The sequence below is a fragment of the Grampus griseus genome (genome assembly GCF_964374135.1).
Source record: "Grampus griseus genome assembly, chromosome: 6".
NCBI classification, from domain to species: Eukaryota; Metazoa; Chordata; class Mammalia; order Artiodactyla; family Delphinidae; genus Grampus; species Grampus griseus.
The window spans coordinates 28,028,721-28,048,314 of NC_139000.1; the positions used below are offsets into that span (position 1 = coordinate 28,028,721).

The 19,594-nt window shown below is 36.7% G+C and overlaps 1 protein-coding gene across 1 annotated transcript; it reads left to right on the forward strand.

The window, feature by feature from the left end:
- Window positions 1–11,254: 11,254 nt before the first annotated feature.
- LOC309823539 (olfactory receptor 13C4-like) lies at window positions 11,255–12,210 on the forward strand (the record flags this gene model as incomplete). The annotated part of the gene is given in 4 exon segments (XM_082655901.1): window positions 11,255–11,849; window positions 11,852–11,898; window positions 11,900–12,170; window positions 12,173–12,210. Coding segments are annotated over 4 exon segments (951 nt in total).
- Window positions 12,211–19,594: the final 7,384 nt, after the last annotated feature.

Sequence of the window (19,594 nt, forward strand, 5' to 3'; positions counted from 1 at the left end):
GTATTTCAGAAATGCAGATCTTTGTGTAATAGGCACAAAGATGGACTTATAGCTAAATCAGTAAGAAGCTTTGAGGAAACCATGGTTAAGCAGAGATATTTTTATTTTTCCATTCACTAACCTTACTCAGCTAGAATTACTGAGAACTGTAGTTTGCTATAAACTCAGCTTCCAGTGTTTTCAGATCTCACAAGTACAATGAATTTCATTAAAGTCTCATCCCAGGTGGTATCTGAAATGAGTGTTTCTGGTGTATTGTACAGAAATGTAGTAGAAAACAGTTACACATAACTTTGGAGATAGAGTGGCAAGAGTACAAAATCTTCAATTCCACAAACTACCTAAATGACATTGGATAGTCTATTCTTTGTAAATCATAGACTTGTAATAAAGAAAGATAAAACCAGGTACCAGTGTCATTATAATTTCAATAAGTTGGAGAAAGCACCTAGCATAGCACCAACTTCATAGTGTCCTAAAATTTCAGAATTAAAGCTGGCTCCAAATTGAGGACTAAAAGTTACTACTGAGTACCTCTCTTACCCCAAGCTAATATTTATGAGAGCTAGATATCTCCCCCTAAAGGTCACTCTGTTAATATAAGTCACACCCTCCTTGCCCCTCCCCCCATATCTACATAAAGAGAAGTTCGGGCCAGGGGAAGAAATAATCAAGGGAGTGTTCTGCCTTACGTGGAGTGTACAGTGCTTGGTGGGAGGTGTTGCACTACAGTCCCTGGGGAAGAATGGGAACGTTTTTTGTTCTAATCCAAGCCAAGTGAGATGGTGCTGCAAAAGAGCTCTTAAGGTTTCGGGTGCTTGCAAAGAAAGAGAGTCTGGCTTCTGGCTTGAGTGGCTTGATGAGTGGAGGCCTGCTGAGCTCTTGAGGCTGCAGACCAGAAGAGGAGCTAGTGTAGAGGAGGAAGGAAGGTGGGTATTCTAAACCGAAAAATAAACAAAAACATTTCAAATCTGCTTGAGATGTTCTTACAGGCTCAGAAGGAGTGATAAAATCCATGACTGGGGAAATTAAATCTGTTCTTGTCATTCTCTAATGAGTTGAAACTCCTTAGTAAATCTATTTTTTTTTTCTTTTTCTGTAGAGTCCTCGTCTAGAAGGCCAGGGCCTAGCATAGGGTGTCTTTGGGCCACACCATCCAGCTTCCCCATGGTCTCCTAGCTCATTATGATAGCTGGGTTTTGACTTCATTTTCCTACCCAGTCTTCCTTTTTCCTACTTGTTTTAGAGTCACACGACCCCATATCTCCTACTCAGAGGCTTCATTCTTTGCCAGTCTACTTCCTTCAGGTTGACCCAGGTTTCTGCCTAGATGATCTGGTCACTAAATTCTGCTCTTCTGCCACTGTCCCACCAGAATGAGTGCTGTCACTGCAAAAACCCTCCAGATGCTGTTCTCTCCTCTGGGTTGGATCACATTGGTGTTGCTTTTGGTTCAGAAAGGCATGTACCCGACCCTGTGGCTGACAGCTTTTGAACTTCTAGTGCTTCTCCTCTACCCTCTCAGTAGAGGCCCTGCATTTGTATCTGATGCATACTTAGTTCTCTTTAACTTTTGTTCTATGACAATGTTTTAGGCATATAAAAATATTATTTATATTGTTTTAACCAACTCCTTAGCACCTTAATTTTTAATTTTTTCCCGCAAAAAATACCAAGAGTGTCAACATCTAATATGAACTCTTCACCTGCTAAAATATTCCATTGGTATATAAAAGTGGATGCTATAGGGCTTTGATATAAACAAGCGTAATCATGTTAATCAATGATCAGAAAATTGACAGATGTGATAATAAATGTCTTTCCCTGAAAAAATCAGGAAATCTCCAATAGATTATTAGGTGTATTATTTTCTTATTAATAAATAAATTTTTAATTAAAATATCAAAAAGTATTAAAAAATTATCACTATGGTCATCTCCTAAAGCTACCATTTAAAATATTTCTTCTAGTAACTAGGAGTCATACATTCAACATGTTTGTATTTTGATTTATCACTTAATATGCTATGAACCCTTGAGGTTAAAGGGTTTTTATTTTTTATTTTTTTTATTTTTTTGCTGTACGCGGGCCTCTCACTGCCATGCCCTCTCCCGTTGCGGAGCACAGGCCCCGGACGCGCAGGCTCAGCGGCCATGGCTCACGGGCCTAGCCGCTCCGCGGCACGTAGGATCCTCCCGGACCGGGGCATGAACCCGTGTCCCCTGCCTCGGCAGGCGGACTCTCAACCCCTGCGCCACGAGGGAAGCCCTCATCCAGATCATTTTGAAACAAATCCTAGGCATAATTACATCATTTTATCTGTCTATCTATAAATATCTATATATCTAGTATATATTTATAGATATATATGTGTAATGTGTAGACATACACTAAGTGGCAAAAATCCAAGTTCCACTATTCACATGGTAGTCTACAGGAATGCACCTCCTGGAGCGCATAAACTATAAGATAAATGATGCTGTCTCCAGTTTAGCAATAGGACGGTGCTGGTGATGACTGTAAGCCACTAAAAGGACGCATGAGCCATGTAAAATACATTATTTCTCGATCCAGTGGATTGTTGCCATGAGATAATACAGGCTGTATACTACCTGACTTTCTAAATTTCAAGGGAGCCCAGTTTTTAAAATTAAACACTGCAGCACTTACCCAGGGTTGGACATTTTACAGAACACACGAGGATTCAGTGTACACTCATGTAAGGCTAATGCTTCCTATAACAGTATAGGCTATGGTCCTGCAGGAGGAAGGAATTTCAGGCCAAAAAGGAGAGTTCTGAAACTTCAGTCGTACCTGCTAGGCCAATTTTGAGGAACTGTCTCTTAGAATATTTCAGTCAATGTTGGTTTATATACCCAACATATTGCCATTAACTGCTTATTGAGTTTGAGTACATATTTTGAACCCAAAATGTTTTATTTCTCCAGGATGCTATCATATAGATAGTAGGAATCTCCAAATATACGTTAGCTATAGCATGCCAAAGAGCTTCCCATAGGCTCACTTTATATCAGCAATCACTTTCCCTTCTTTCCACCTTTCATTAATTTTTACCCAGATTATCCTCTTTGGGGTAGAACTGTTAGCTTCAGCAAGAGGACTGATCCATAAAGGTAGCAGCAATTTAAGTATGGTCAATGATTTCCCCCTTTATCTTGTGTATTATATAGAACAGGGTTGGATAAATACAAGCATATTGGCTTGCCTCATTAACCAGGTAAGAGAGAAACAGAACCTATTAATCCCATTTTTAAAAGGGTAAATAAAGAATGATCTGTATTATTTTAGCAGTGTGGGCAGTAGTACCTAGATGTGTTGTCATGGTATCATGTTCAGCAACTGATCCACGTCCCATTAAAACAGGATCAGGCAAAGAAAAAGAAAATTTTTAGAAATATAGAAGTTTCTATAAAGCGCCTGTATCATTCCCACAATTTTCCCCCCAACACATCTCAACAATATGGCCAATAGTGGTCTTCCTGTAAGTCCACATATATCATGTTTTAACACACATTGATTCAGCCTTGAAAACCATCTTTTTAGCCTTCTATCACGCTCCAGTTTTGTAAAAGCAGGGTTTAAATTATCCATTTCAGTTTTCATTAGTCCACATTTTGTGGATGAGGATGTAGATGATGTCCAATGGTCTGTAACTTGTTGGATTTCACTTTGACTTCCTTAATTAGATGACCAACATCCAAATTCCTCTTGCTGTAGGCCTCAAGTAGTGGTTGAGGTATTTGCATCATTTGCCAGGTATGCAAATCCAAGAACAAACAAGAAGAAAATGTGTGTCTCTCTTAGTCAAGACTCATTGTTATTTACCCAGAAGGAAGGGTAATGGGCCAATGTAATCCACTTGCAACTGAGACGAAAAGCAACCTTTTCTGCTGACAAGCATAAAAATTGTTAGGTACATATCCAGCTCCCGAGGGAATCAATGAGATGCATAGTTTTTGCACACATTACTGCACTACTTGAATGCCTCCATGCCCTCTTATCTCCTGTTCCCCAAAAGGCCGCTTCCAAAAAGAGAATAAAGGCTTCCATTTGTTATTTCTAGTCCTTTTATGAATTCGTAAGGAAAATTCATATCTATGTCTATGTGATAGACATAGATATGCCCTGCTTTGATTATCCCTCAAGTCCATAAAGTGTCCCATAACATACAACCCCATGTAGGAGAGCTTTATCTTCCAGTCATGTAAGGCCTGTATTTTCAGACCATATTGCTAGTCCATTAGCTTCTGTCTGAAAATAGGTAAAAATTCATATTATGTCATTGTCACTATCTGGGTCCTCTGATGAATAAGGAAGACTGTTTTTAATTCTTCCTAATTAAATACTAACAGTGGCTTTGGAATATTATTTCATCACTTTTACCTCAGTTTACTCATTCATAGAAAGGGAATTCTTACTAAACAGTATTGTACAGAGTTTTCCAGCTCTAAACTTCTGTGATCTTATTAAAAAACCATAACATATTTCCATTTGAATTTAATGTACACATAGTATGGTTTGTGGTGTGAGTGTGTGTGAGTGGAGAGTTGTGTGTGTTTGTGTCTGTACACATGCATAAATACTGCTCTTTTTTTAAGTAAATTTTTATTGCTCGTAATCCAAATACTTTATTAAATTTTTTTCAGCTTTATTGAAATATGATCGACAAGTAAAAATGTATATATATATTTAGGTTGTGCAATATGATTTTTATGGTGTGTAACATGAAGTTAATATATGTATACACTGTGAAATGATTACCACAGTCAAGCAAATTTAAACATCCACCACCTCACATAGTTACTTTTTGTGTATATGTGGTGAGAACACTTAAGATCTACTCTCTTAGAAAAGTTCAAGTATACAATAGAGTATTCCTAGCTGTAATCAGCATTCTGTAAAAGACCCCCATAACTTATTCACTTAAGACCTGAAAGTTTGTACCCTTCGACCAACATCTCCCTATTTACCCCACTGCCCAAACTTTGGCAACCAACATTCTACTCCCTGATCTTAACAGTTCTATTTTTTTTTTTAGATTCCTATCAGTTCTATTTTTTTTTTTTTAAGATTCCACATGTAGGTGAAATCATACAGTGTTTGTCTTTCTGTGACTGATTTATTTCACTTAGAGTAATGTCTCCAGATTCATCCATGCTATCATAAATGGCATGATTTCCTTCTTTTATATGGATGCATAATATTCCATTGTGTATGTGTTTTTATATATACATATGTATATATATGTACATATATATCATATTTCTTCATCCATTCATCAATCAATAGACACTTAGATTGTTTTCCATATCTTTCCAATGGTGAATAATGCTGTAATGAATGTGGAAGTGCAGATATCTCTTCAAAATACTGATTTTATTTCCTTTGGGTAAATACCCAGAAGTGGGATTGCCAAATCATGAGGTAGTCCTAATTTTAATTTTTTGAGGAACATACGTATCATGTACCTTAACGGCTGTACCAATTTATATTCCTACTAGCAGTGTACAAGGATTCCCTTTTCTCCACATCCTCTCCAACACTTGTTATCACTTGTCTTTTTGGTAATAGCATTATAACAGATATGAGGAGCTATTGTGGTTTTGATTTGTATTTCCCTGATAATTAATCATGTTGAGCACCTTTTCATGTATTTGTTGGCCACTTGCATATCTTCCTTGGAATAATGTCTATTCAGTTTCTTTTCCCATTTTTTAAATTAATTTTTTTTGCTATTCAGTGTATGCATTTCTTATATATTTTAGATATTAACCCCTTACCAGATATATGGCTTGAAAGTATTTTCTCCCTTTCCATAGGTTGCCTTTTCGTTTTATTGATAGTTTTCTTTGCTCTGAAGAGATTTTTAGTTTGATTTAGTCCCATTTATTTATTTTTTGCTTTTGTTGCTTGTGCTTTTGGTTCACATACAAAAACTCATTGCAAAGACCATTGTCAAGAAGAATTTTTCCTAAGTTTTCCTTTAGGAGTTTTATGGTTTCAGATCTTAAATATAAGTCTCTAATCCATTTCAAGTTATTTTTTATGTATGGAGTAAGATAATGGCTCAGTTTTATTATTTGCATGTGGATATTCAGTTTTCCCAACACCATTTATTGAAGAGACTATCCTTTCCTCAAGCAGTATTCTTGTTGTCCTTGTCAAATATTAGTTGACTGTATATAGTTGGGTTTATTTCTGGACTTATTCTGTTTCGTTGTCTGTGTGTCTGTTTTTATGCCAGTACAATACTGTTTTGATTACTAAAGCTTTGTTATATAGTTTGAAATCAGGAAATGTGATGCCTCCAGCTTTGTTCTTCCTTCTCAAGATTGCTTTGGCTACTCAGGGTCCTTTGAGGTTTCTATGAATTTTGGATTGATTTTTCTGTTCCTGTGAGAAAACCATTGGAACTTTTATAGAGGTTACATTGAATCTGTAGATTGCTGTGGGTAGTATGGACATTTTTAACAATATTAATTATTCCAATCCATGAACATGGGATATTTTCCCATTTATTTTTCCAATTCCTTTCATCAGTGTCTCATAGTTTCCAGGGTACAGATCTTTCACCTCCTTGGTTAAATTTATTCCAAAGTATTTTATTGTTTTTGATGCTATTATAAATGAGACTATACTCTTAATTTCTGTTTCTGATAGTTCCTTGTAAGTGTACAGATATTCAATTGATTTTTCCTGAAACATGGCTGAATTAATATATTAATTATAACAGTTTTTGGTGGAGCCTTTAGGGTTTTCAATATATAAGAACATGTTATCTGCAAACAGGGATAATTTAACTTCTTCCTCTCCCCTGGAGAAGAAGCATTTTATTTCTTTTTCTTGCCTAATTGGTCTGGCTAGGACTTCTGGTACTATGTTGAATACAAGTGACAAGAGTGGGCACCCTTGTCTTATTCCTGATCTTAGAGGAAAAGCTTTTAGTTTTTCATTGTTGAGTATAATGTTAGCTATGGGTTTATCATATATCCCTTTATTACATTGAGTTTCCTTCTTTTTATACCTCATTAATTGAGAAATTTTTTAATCATGAAAGGGTACTGAATTTTTCAAATGCTTTTGATGTATCTGTTAAGTTGACAGAGGAGTTTTTATCCTTCATTCTGTTAATGTGGAGTTTCACATTTATTGATTTGTGTGTGTTGAACCATCCTTGCATCCCAGGGATAAATCCCACTTGATCATGGTGTATGAGCCTTCTAATGTGCTGTTGAATTCAGTTTGCTAATATTTTGTTGAGGACTTTTGCATCTATATTCATCAGGGGTATTGGTCTGTAGTTTTCTTTTTTCTTTTTTTTGTGGTACGCGGGCCTCTCACTGTTGTGGCTTCTCCTGTTGCGGAGCACAGGCTCTGGACGTGCAGGCTCATTGGCCATGGCTCACGGGCCTAGCCGCTCCACTGCATGTGTGATCTTCCCCAGACCGGGGCACAAACCCGTGTCCCCTGCATCGGCAGGCGGACTCTCAACCACTGTGCCACCAGGGAAGCCCCTGTAGTTTTCTTATAGTGTCGTTATCTGGCTTTGGTATCAGGATCATGCTATCCTTTTAAAATGAGCTTGGAAATGTTTCCTCTTCTTCAATTTTTTGGAAGAGTTTGAGAGGGACTGGCATTAATTCTTTTTTAAAATTTTGGTAGAATTCACTACTGAAGCCATCTGGTCTAGAGTCTTCTATGTTGGGAGGTTTTTTTTTTTTTTTTTTTTTGCAGTACATGGGCCTCCCACTGCTGTGGCCCCTCCCGCCACGGAGCACAGGCTCCAGACGTGCAGGCCCAGCGGCCATGGCCCATGGGCCCAGCTGCTCCGCGGCACGCAGGATCCTCCCGGACCGGGGCATGAACCCGCGCCCCCTGCATCAGCAGGCGGACTGTTGGGAGGTTTTTGATTATTGTTTTAGTCTCCTTACTCATTGTTGGTCTGTTCAGATTAATTTACCACAATCAAATACAGAAATTTTACACTTTACCCTCCCTTCCCCCACTTTATGTAATTGATGTCAGGTTTTACTTGTTTCTATTAGCAAACTTCTGTGGTATTACTTATTCTTACTGGTTCTGTCTTTTAATTTATATACTAGTATTAAAAGTGATTTACATGCCACCATTACAATATACAATAGTCTTTGCTAGTATTTATATTTAACTTAGCTCTGAGAGTTATATTTCATATACTTTTATGTCTCTGGGTGGTTGTAATTGCCTCCAGGACCTTTGTCAATATTTCTGGTGCTAGGTCAAGGGTTAGCTTCATTGTTTGAAGACAGCTGGCCTATTATAAGGTGCATGGATGCATGTAGTTCTCTGTAGGTCCTTGGGGGTCTCCCATTAGATCACTGGGCTAGTCCCTGGATGGGGGACTGCTTCCAGACCATAGCTGTGAGAAGTGGAAGCCAGTTTATAAGTGCCCTTTCAACATCTGCTGTTGGATCAATGTCAAGTGCCTACCTCCAGAGACACAGACATATGTGTCCCTTGGCAGGTACCTGGGTGAGCAGGAATACTCTCTGATTATGACTGTGAAGGGTTGGAGCTGGGTTACAGGACTGCTTCAAGACCTGTAGTCAGACTGAGGTTGGCAGGTACCTCCAGGAGCTCAGATGAGCATGTCTTCAGGTAGGTTCCTGGGTGGGCAGGGAGTTCCCAGCCTGAAGCTGCAAGAGACTGGAACAGAATTACAGGGCTGGTTAAGGTTCTGCAGTCAGATGGAAGTTGGAGGGCTTGCAGTGGGGTACAAATAGGCATGCCTCCTACCTGGTCCCTGGATGTCCAGGACTATTGGCCAAGAGCATCTGGAGTCAGGTCATGGGTCACCTAAGGGTCCACAGCCCGGATTAAGGTGGGCGACCCCTGTTACCTGGGGCTTGGAGTGGTGTGATTCCTTCTGGGTCCCTTGGCAGATGGTGCTGGTGGTTAGTTCAAGACCAATAAGGCTATAGCCAAGTCCAAAAGGGCACAGGGCTGTTTCTGGGTCAGTAGCTGGCACCACAGTCCGCCAGCAGCAAGTCTCCTACTTGAGCATGGGCCTGCCTTCTAAAAACAATCCTCCAGAATCCAAATATTTTACAGTGAAATGTAACATCTGTTGGAAAGTTAAAGTCAGAATCTAAGTGTTAATATCTATAATGTAGCTTAATAGACTTTCTGAAACACTTTAGTACAACAATGTGCTATCTGTGTATCTGAATTTGTGCCCCAAACTATCCACTCAGGACTTTTAAAACTTCTTTCTGGCCTCGCACATATGAATTCACTTTTATCCTATAAATTTATTTATTTTATTTCTTATCTGTTTGTCTTTTCCTTTCAAAAAAGGTTGGTATTAATATCTGTATGAAATTAGCTTATCTAAAAGAATGAAGATAAGTAAAAAAAATTAAATGACAATGCAATTAATTCACAGAAAATGTCTATTTTATTTCTTTCATAATATCTAGATCATTTTTAAGTCTAGCATTTCATTTTGGTAATTATCATTTCAATTAAGAACTTACTTTGAATTAACTTCACTTTGTAAATATATTTTAAACTAAAAAGGTCTCACATTTCATAAAGTTAGTTTGGTGAACATTTGCCCCTGTTTCCAAAAGTTGCATGGGTGGGAGAATGTTATTTCATTTTTGAGCTTTAGTTCAGTCACATTATATTCCCAACACCACTCTTAATTGTGTATGTGGGACACTGTCCCTGATGCATAAAAAGTTTTTCCATTCCACAGAGCTCTCATTCCAACTTTAAATTGCTTTGGGAACGGGGGAACAATTACAACTGTTGCATAACAAATATTTACTCTTTCACATCTATGGAATCTGACATTGTTGAACCTGACCTTAATTCAGAATGCTGGCATAAATACTAAGAAGAAATTAACAGGTTCTTCTAGGAGGTGGAAATAATTTATCAGTATAATGTAAGCCTTGAATATCATGACACTATACCTTTTCATTCCATAATTAAAACTATTATTAAATATGGATTTAAAATATGAACAGCATGAGGCAGTGCAGTTACTAATTTTTTATTAGCAATTACAGCTGTGATATGTTATTCAGCATACTTCGGGAGTTTATTAGAAATGCAGAGTTACAGGGCCTGCACCAGACTTAGTAAAAGAAAATCTACATCTTAACAAGATACCCAGGAAGTTTATATACATATGAAGCATTTGAAAGACTGAAATAATTGATTCTTCATAAATGCACCAAGGCAAAAAATTCTGGGTAGTTCTTGGTGGGAAAACATGGTATAATAACTTTTGGTGTTGTAGCCCAAAGAGCTCTAGACTTCATTGGCAAAGATCTGAGCTTCAAGCTCCACTGTTTACTTATAGGCTGGATTACTTTGGCCATATTCTGTCTTTCACATTTGAAAAAAAAATAGAGATAATGAGAAGATTCATTTTTTTTGTAAAGTATAAAGTGCTACACACACATACACAGATATATATTTAAGCATTATTACTGTTTTCTCAGGTTCACTTAAATAAATAAATTACGAAGAATAACTTTGAAGCCACAGAATAAAACAAAAGAAGAGAGACTATTTTTCTTCAAAGTTCTCCACTGTACACTTGCAGAGTTAGTTTACACAGTGGTCTTGTAATGGGAAAGACTACGAGATCAACAACTAACTAGACCTTTGAACAAATGTTAAATTGCTGTGTATGTGGTTCAGTTTACTATGATAATATGTCTGCCCTATAAAAATACGCAATTTAACAGACTGGATGGAGATCCAGGGTGTCAGGCAGACAAACAAAAATGCATAAAATCGAACTTGCTTTAAAATTTTCAAATTTCTGTTAAACACTGAATCAAAATTCCAGTCCTAGTTGAGTTGTCTTTTGCCTTCCCCACCACTCTGTCACTGAGCCTGACTAAATGAAGTCAGGTTTGTCATCTGAAATATTCTAAGGCTTTTAAAAAACTCTACTTAGGGTGTCTTCAACAGTGGGGAAGGTTGCTTCTGAATTTGCGTCTGATCCTAGGTAGATCTTCAAACATTAGACACAGGGCATTGAAATCTCAATTTCCCAGTATCATTGTATTCTAGGCGCAGACATTCTTGAAGATAACTGAAAGAGCTTCAAAGAAAACATTCTTTCTACTTCACTCTAGAATAATGCCTATCCAAGAAATTTGTTACATTTGTTGTTATTTGGCAGTGAAAATGTTTTATGTTGGTATTCCTTTGACATCCTGAAAGCTGGGACATGGATAGAGTAAATAAGACATTTGTGAAAGAATTCATTCTTCTGGGACTCTCTGGTTACCCCGAACTTGAAATTATTTTCTTTGCTCTAATTCTAGTTATGTACCTACTGATTATAATTGGCAATTGTGTTCTGATCATAGCAAGCATCTTTGATTCCCGTCTTCACACTCTCATGTACTTCTTCCTGCACAACCTCTCTTTTCTGGATATCTGCTATACATCCTCCTCTGTTCCCTCAACTTTGGTGAGCTTAATCTCAAAGAAAAGGAATATTTCCTTCTCTGGATGTGCAGTGCAAATGTTCTTAGGATTTGCAATGGGGTCAGAAGAGTGTTTCTTCCTTGGCATGATGGCTTTTGACCACTATGTGGCCATCTGTAACCCTCTGAGATACCCCGTCATCATGAGCAAGGTGGTGTATGTACTGATGGCTTCTGTGTCATGGTTGTCTGGCAGAATCAACTCAATTGTGCAAACATCTCTTGCCATGAGATTGCCTTTCTGTGGTAATAATATTATCAGTCATTTCTTATGTGAGATACTGGCCGTTCTCAAGCTAGCTTATGCTGATATATCCCTCAATATTGTTACCCAGCAGTGTCAAATATGGCTTTCCTGGTTCTTCCCCTGCTGGCCATTTATTTTCTCCTATATGTTCGTCCTATACACCATCTCGAGAATGAACTCAGCCACAGGAAGATGCAAGGCCTTTTCCACCTGTTCAGTGCATTTGACGGTGGTAATTATGTTTTATGGTACCATCTTCTTTATGTATGCCAAACCGAAGTCTGAAGACTTCCTTGGACAAGACAATTTGCAAGTTAGAGAAGGACTTGTTTCCATGTTTTATGGGGTAGTGACCCCAATGCTAAATCCTATAATCTATAGCTTGAGAGACAAGGATGTAAAAGCTGCTGTAAATATTTGCTGAGTCAGAAATCTGTGAACCAATAAGACCAAAGGGAAATGTGGGTGTTTAGTATATAAAGACTAGACGTGGCATCATTGGGCAATCATTGACAACCTTCTTTGGGGAAAGCAAAGTTATATAGAGAGATTTTTATTCTTTGTTTCCACTATCTCAGCTTAGCTACAATCCCTGAGAACAGTAGTCTGTTACAGACTCAGATTCGAATAGATTCTGATCCATATTTCACAAAGGCAGTCACTTTAGAATCTTATCCCTGGTGATATCTGAAATGAGTGTTTTTGGTGTACTGTCTGGCAACACAGTGGAAAATATCACACATACCCTTCACAAATAGTGAGGCAGGAGTATAAATTCTGTTCCATCACAAACCACTTAATATTGGGAAAATTATTCACTTTTTCTAAAATGTAGTTCTCTTATTTGAAAAAAGAGAGTAATTAAACACTGCTCTCAGTGTTATTGTAAAGATTAAGTTGTACAAAACACCTGGCATAGTGCCAATTCATATTAATTCCCTTTGTAGAGGATGTTGTTTGACTTTTTCTGTTGACCCAGAATTTAAGTATTGAAGTGGAGACTCCAAACTAAAGATAAATGACACCAAGTAGCACTTTTTATTTTTTAAGCTACCAATTGTTAGAGTCAGGCATCTCTCCCTTGTCTTCCTACTGGTATCAACCACCACTCTTCCTTGCCTCCTCTCCCCACATACCTATATAAAGTAAACATCAAGAAGGGGGAAGGTAGAATCAAAGGAGATTTATACATCATGGGAAGTGCTCAATGAATAGTGGGAAGTGTTTCACTACTGTTCCTATGAAAGAGTAGGAAGACTGTTCTTATCCAAGACAAGTAAGGTAGTGCTGCAAAACCTGTTGAGGTTTTGGGTGTCTACAAAGAAGAACTGACATCTGGCTTGATGAATAGTGGCTTGCTGAGCTTTTTCTCTCTAGGCTGTAGACTAGCAGAAGAGCTGCTCTAGAAGAGGGCTGGAGGATGGGTGTCTTAGGGCTGAAAATAACCAGAAAGTTTTTAGTTTGCCTGAAATATTTCTTTTGACTCTGAAAATCTGAAATTTGTGACTGGGGAGAGAAATTCATTTCATCATATACTCCAGTGAGTTGAAACTCCTCAGTAAACCTATTATAGGCTTTTTGGATGGTTGGTTTGTTTTTTTTTTCACTTTGTGTAGATTATTTTTCCATGGCTGAGCACAGCATATCATGGGTCCATATCACCAGCCATTGTGACAGCTGATTTCAGCCTTATGGTACTACCTAAACTTTCTCTTCCCTATTGGTTTTGGAGACATAGAATGACCCCAGACCTCCTACCTGAGAACTGTACTCCCTGCCAATCTACATCCTTGGGTAAATCCATGTTTTTGATCTATGTGATCTGGTCACTAAAATCCTGCTGCCTGTCTTCTGTCTCACCTGGGTTGGAGTGTTGTCACTGCAGCAAACCTCTAACTGTGGGTCCTCTCCTCTGGCTTGTATCACAGTGGGTGCTGCTTTTGGTTCTATGTAGACAGGCATGTACCAAACCCTTTAGGTGAAGCTTTTTAACTTCTCCCTACTCCACTGGGATGAGCCCTACATTTCAGTCTGATCCAAGTTTGATTCTTTTCAAACTTTGACCTATGCTACCAAGGTTTTTTTCTACTTCTAGAACCATGGTCCCAGCCAATTCATTAACACCTTAATTTTTTCCCCCCACAAAGCAAAGGGTGCTAGCATCTCATATGCATGTTTATATCAAACTGAATGCTTTATTTACAAAAATTGATTAAAATTATTCTTTCTGTTGCTATATAAAAAGTTGGCACTATGTTGCTTCAATTTTGACAAGTTCTGCTCATGTTGATGAATGCCCAGAAAATTAAATTTTAAAACTAATCTGACCTCCCAAGAAATTGAGAAATCTCAAAAAGATTGTTACATGTATTATTTTGTGATAAATAATAGATATTTTAGAAATTCAAAAAACTCTGGAAGGCTATAAAGAAGAAAATATTGTTACCACGGTTGCTACCTCCTACAGGTGACCACCATTAACATTTTTATTATTTATCTTATTAATTTGGAGTTTAAAATTAATCATTTTAATGTTGACTTATTTTGGTGCACTGTGGTACATTTGAAGTTGCTATTTTGAAAGTTTTTTAAATGTGTGTAGAACTCATTAGGTTTCACAGAATAAATTTACTACATAGAAAATGAATTTACTATAGCAGGTGATATGATTTTTAAATTTCTCTTATTAAATTATATGTCCCTCCACCCAAATCATATTACCTGCTGTCAGTGTCACTGTACATGTTTCCTCAAACTTTTGCAGCTCTGGTTTGTGTGTGCATGTGTGTGTATATACATATATAAACTTTTAATTTTGGAAAATTTCAAATAACCATAAAAAGAAAGCTATATGATGAAACCTCATATACCAATCACTCAGTTTTAAGAATTGCTAGCTCATTGTTTCACCAATATCTATACCTACTCACTCCCTTTTTCCATATTTTTAAGCAAGTATTGGATATATATGTGAGTGTGTAAATAATTTTTATTTTGAAATAAGTTCAGACTTATAGAAAAGTTGCAAGAATCATAGAAAGAATTTTCTTTAAGCCTTAACCCAGAATCTTCAGATATTATATCTTACCACATTTGCCTTATCATTTCTTTATATATATATGTAAGTATATTAATATATATGTAGAGAGAGAGCTGTTTGACAGTAAGGTACAGATATTATATCTCTTTACCCCTAAATATTTCACTCTGTCTTTCTTAAAAGCATTCAAAGACTTTTTTTTTTTTTTTACCATAAACAGAATATAATTATTGACATGAAGAAACAATACTATTTAATTTAGCAGTCAGCAAAAAATGACCCTGGGCCTTGGCTTGCTACCTATATTTGTGTGGTCCATGAGCTAGGAATGATGTCTACATTTTTAAACTGTTGAAAAAATTAAAAGAAAAATAATACTTCATGGTACCTGAAAATTATTGGAATATCAAACTTGAGTGTCCATAAAATTTTTAAAGACCTTTTATTTGGTGATAATTATAGACTCATAGAAAATTACAAAAATAGTATATAGAGTATCATGTACCCTTCACTCCACTTTCCCCAATTTTGATACCTTATATTATAGAAGTACAATATCAAAACCACAAAATTGACATTGGTTCAATGCTATTAACTATACTACAAAACATATTCAGTTTTCACCATTTTCCATGTATTCATATGTGTGTGTGTGTGTGTGTGTGTGTGTGTGTGTGTGTGTGTATGTGTGTAGTTCTATGCATTTTTATCCTATGTACAGATTCTTGTAACCACCACCATAATCGAAATATATACCTGTTCCATAACTACCAGGAAACTCCCCTTTTGCTACCCTGTGATGGTTAATTTTATGTGTTAGCTTTGCTAGGCTATGGTACCCCATTGTACATCAAACATCAGTCTAGATGTTGCTGTGAAGGTAGTTTTTAGATGTGATTGACATATAAATCAGTAGACTTTGAGTAGAACAGATCACCCTCTGTAATGTGGGTGGACCTCATAGAGTCAGTTGACAGCCTTAAGAGAAGACTGAAGTCCTCAGAAATGGAAGGAATTCTGCCTCCACACTGTCTTCAGCCTTAAGACTGCAAGGTTGACTCTTGCCAGAATTTCCAGCCTGCCAGCCTTCCCTGTAGATTTTAGAATTGCCAGCCCTGACAATCACATGAGCCAATTCCTTAAAATCCACCTCTCCCTATCCCTACCGCCCCCTCTTACTTTCACTGACTCTTTATCTGTCTGTCTGTCTATCTATCTATCTATCTATCTATCTATCTATCTATCTATATACATCCTTTTGGTTTTGTTTCTCTGCAGAACCCTGATGAATATATACCCCTTTATATTTGCACCCTTACTTGAGCCTGTTCCCTGGTAAATGCTAAGTTTCTCTTCTCCTTCTCAGTAGTCATAAATAAAGTTTGAATTGAACATAGCATGCTCATTTATTTACATAGTGTCTATCACTGCTTTCATGCTACAATGGCAGAGTTGAGGAGTTGTGACCGGAACAATATGGCCTCCAAAGCCTAACGTGTTTACTATATATTGCTATATAAAATCATGAATTCATACTGATACCTCAAATTCAATGCAACACTAGTAGTTGTACTCTGTCTTCCCTTTTTTATATCTGTATCTTCTACCTCTAGCAGTGAGATACTTGCAGGGAAAAAGAATGCTGAGGAAATAAAAATCACCAGTGAATATAAGCCAAGAAATTACCAGAGATCACATAGGCCTGGGGACCATTTTATTTCTTTCCAGTCAGAGTGGAGACCATGTCTTTGGGGTATGGCATGTTCAATGGAGTGCCACAGGGGTAACATCTTGTGGGGCTAAAGTATCCTTATAATAAGGGCTATTTTAGATTTGTCTTTAAAACTGTTTTTAAAAGTCTAGAAAAGATGAAGCTAATCTACAAGTAACTTAACTGGCTATCAGAACAAAGTAAAACATTCTAACATCCTTTAAAGGAATATGACAAAACCCAGCATTCAACAAAGTCAATTTCACAATATCTGGCATCCAATAAAAAATTCAAGTTATGCAAAGAAGCTAGCTAACATAACCTAGAAAAAATTCAGTCAATAGAAAGAGACCAAGAAATGGTAGAGATAATGGAATTAGAGGACAAGGAATTTAAGTGGGCTATCATAAATATAATAAATGTGCTAGATTTAAAGGAAAACAGGAATATAATGTGGAGGAAAATGAAAAAAAAAAAAAAGACCAAGCACCATTTCAAGAGGTAAAACAAATAGTGCCTTAAATTTTTAGTGGGTGGGGTTAATAGAGTAGAAGCTGCAGAAGAAATGATCAGTGAGCCTGAAGACATAGCCATAGAAAATACCCTAAATGAACCACAAAAACTGAAAGGACTTAATACAAGGTGAACAGAGACTCAGTAACCTGTGGAAAATATCAGACAATCTAACATACATGTATTTTTAAGTCTCAGAGGGAGAAGAAAGAAAGAGGAGAACAGAAAAACTATTTGAAGAGATAATGACTGAACATTTCCCAAACTTTATGGAAACTATAAATCCAAAGACCCAAGAACCTCAGGATGACAAAGCAGGAATATGTGAAGAAAATCTTAACAAAAAACGTCATCACATTGCTGAAAACCAGTGTTACTCAAAAAAATGTAAAGCAGCCGGGGGGAAAAACACACAATAAGTATAGGGGAATAAAGATAAAAAAATAATGCAGACGTCCTGTCATAATTTATGCAAATCAGAAATCAACAGAATGATATCTTTAGAGTGGTAAAAGAAAAAAAGTCTGTAAACCAGAATTTAATATTCAGTAAAAACATCTTTCAAAATTAAGCCGAAATACTTTTTCAGAAAAGATGTAAGCATGTTATATCTTTTTCCATCTTTATAGTTTTAATCTATCTGCATCTCTATGTAAAAGTGGGTTTTGGGGGACAGTTTTTTACCCCAGTATGACAATCGCTGTCATTTAATTGCTATGTTTAGAATATTTAAATTAAGTGTACTTATTATTTATTATGATTTAGTTATACCTGGAATTAGTCTACCACATTTCTATCTCATTTTCTTTGTTTCCTTTTTGCTCTTTTTCCTACATTGTTTTGGATTATTTTTATATTTTTGTAGGATTCCATTTTATTTTTATTGTTACCTTATTACCTATGCCTCTCAATTTATAGTTTTTGTTGGTTGCTCTAGAGGCTGAAGTTTACATTTTAAATTTATGACACTCTGTGGTCTAATAATTTTTTTTTTACCGTTTCATGTATAATGTTTGAAGGTTAAAATGGTATACTGTCATTTCCCCTCTCATTTTTGGTGCTATTTTTGTCATATTTTTACTTCTCTCTATATATTTAGACCCCACAATTCTTAGTTGTTGCTTTTGTTATGAATGTGTCAAATTTACACTTCTTAAGTGGAACATAGAGTGCCAGATGGTGAGCCATGGTTCAACAAAAGACCACAAGAGAAATGGAAACAGAGAATTTTACTACTTCACAGGTCCTGGAGGTCTTGCTCAGTATGCCTTGAGGAGCCACATACGGAGGTCAAGGCAGAGTGCAGAGAAAGATATAGGACCCAGGTCCATGTGTTTATTAGGGTCCATGGGTGAAGTCTTTTGGGGTTCCCAGGCTAAGGCTGGATTGGTCAATTCAAACAAAGAGCTGGGTTTTGGTAAGGCCCAGGAAGGTCTTACCTAAGGGTCATTCAAAGGGAAAGCGCTGGGAGAGAGGGGAGACTATTAATCACAAGGGCTGTTAGGGAAGTTATAACAGGAACTTAACATTTGTTTGTGATGCTGCATGCTGTTATCTAGGGCATGCACTTGAATGAAAGGGGGACTAGTGTCAGTTTAATGTCCCTGCAGGCTACTTGGCCAAGCAAAATGGAAACCAAGGCAGCAAACAATGGAGTAGCTGAGCTAAACTCAACACTTCTGCTTTAAATAGTCAATTATTTTTATTTATTTTTTTAACATCTTTATTGGACCATAATTGCTTTACAATTTGTGTTAGTTTCTGCTGTATAACAAAGTGAATCAGATATATATATATATATATATATAATCAGGTTATATATATATATATAATCAGATATATATATACATATATATATACACACACACATATATACATATATATATCCCCCTATCTCCTCCCTCTTGCATCTCTCTCCCACCCTCCCTCTAGGTGGTCAGAAAAGATGTAAGCATGTTATATCTTTTTCCTCTAGGTGGTCACAAAGCATTGAGCTGATCTCCCTGTGTGATGCAGCTGATTCCCACTAGCTAGCTATTTTACATTTGGTAGTGTATATATGTCAATGCTACTCTCTCACTTCTTCCCAGCTTACCCTTCCCCCTCCCTGTGTCCTCAAGTCCATTCTGTAGTCTGCATCTTTATTCCTGTCCTGCCCCTAGGTTCTTCAGAACCATTTTTTTCTTTTTAGATTCCATATATATTTTAAAGAAATATAAAACCATGAGAAAAAAAATTCTGTTTTGTTTACTCACATATTTACCATTTTCAACACTCTCCATTCTTTTGTGCTGATTTATGTTTCCATATGATGTCATTTTCTGTCCACTGGAAAAACTATTTTGTTAAGTGTAGTTCTACTTTTGGTAATTCCTTTCAGCTTTTGTCCAAAAAATTCCTTATTTTACTTTCATTTTTTAAAGAATATTTTTGCTATACATAGAAATTGGTTAAGAGATTTAGTTTTCTTTCAGCACATTAAGGACATTGTTGCATTTCTTGTGGGTTGCATTACTTCTACCATGATGTATGCCATCAATATTATCTTTAATCCTCTAGATATAATG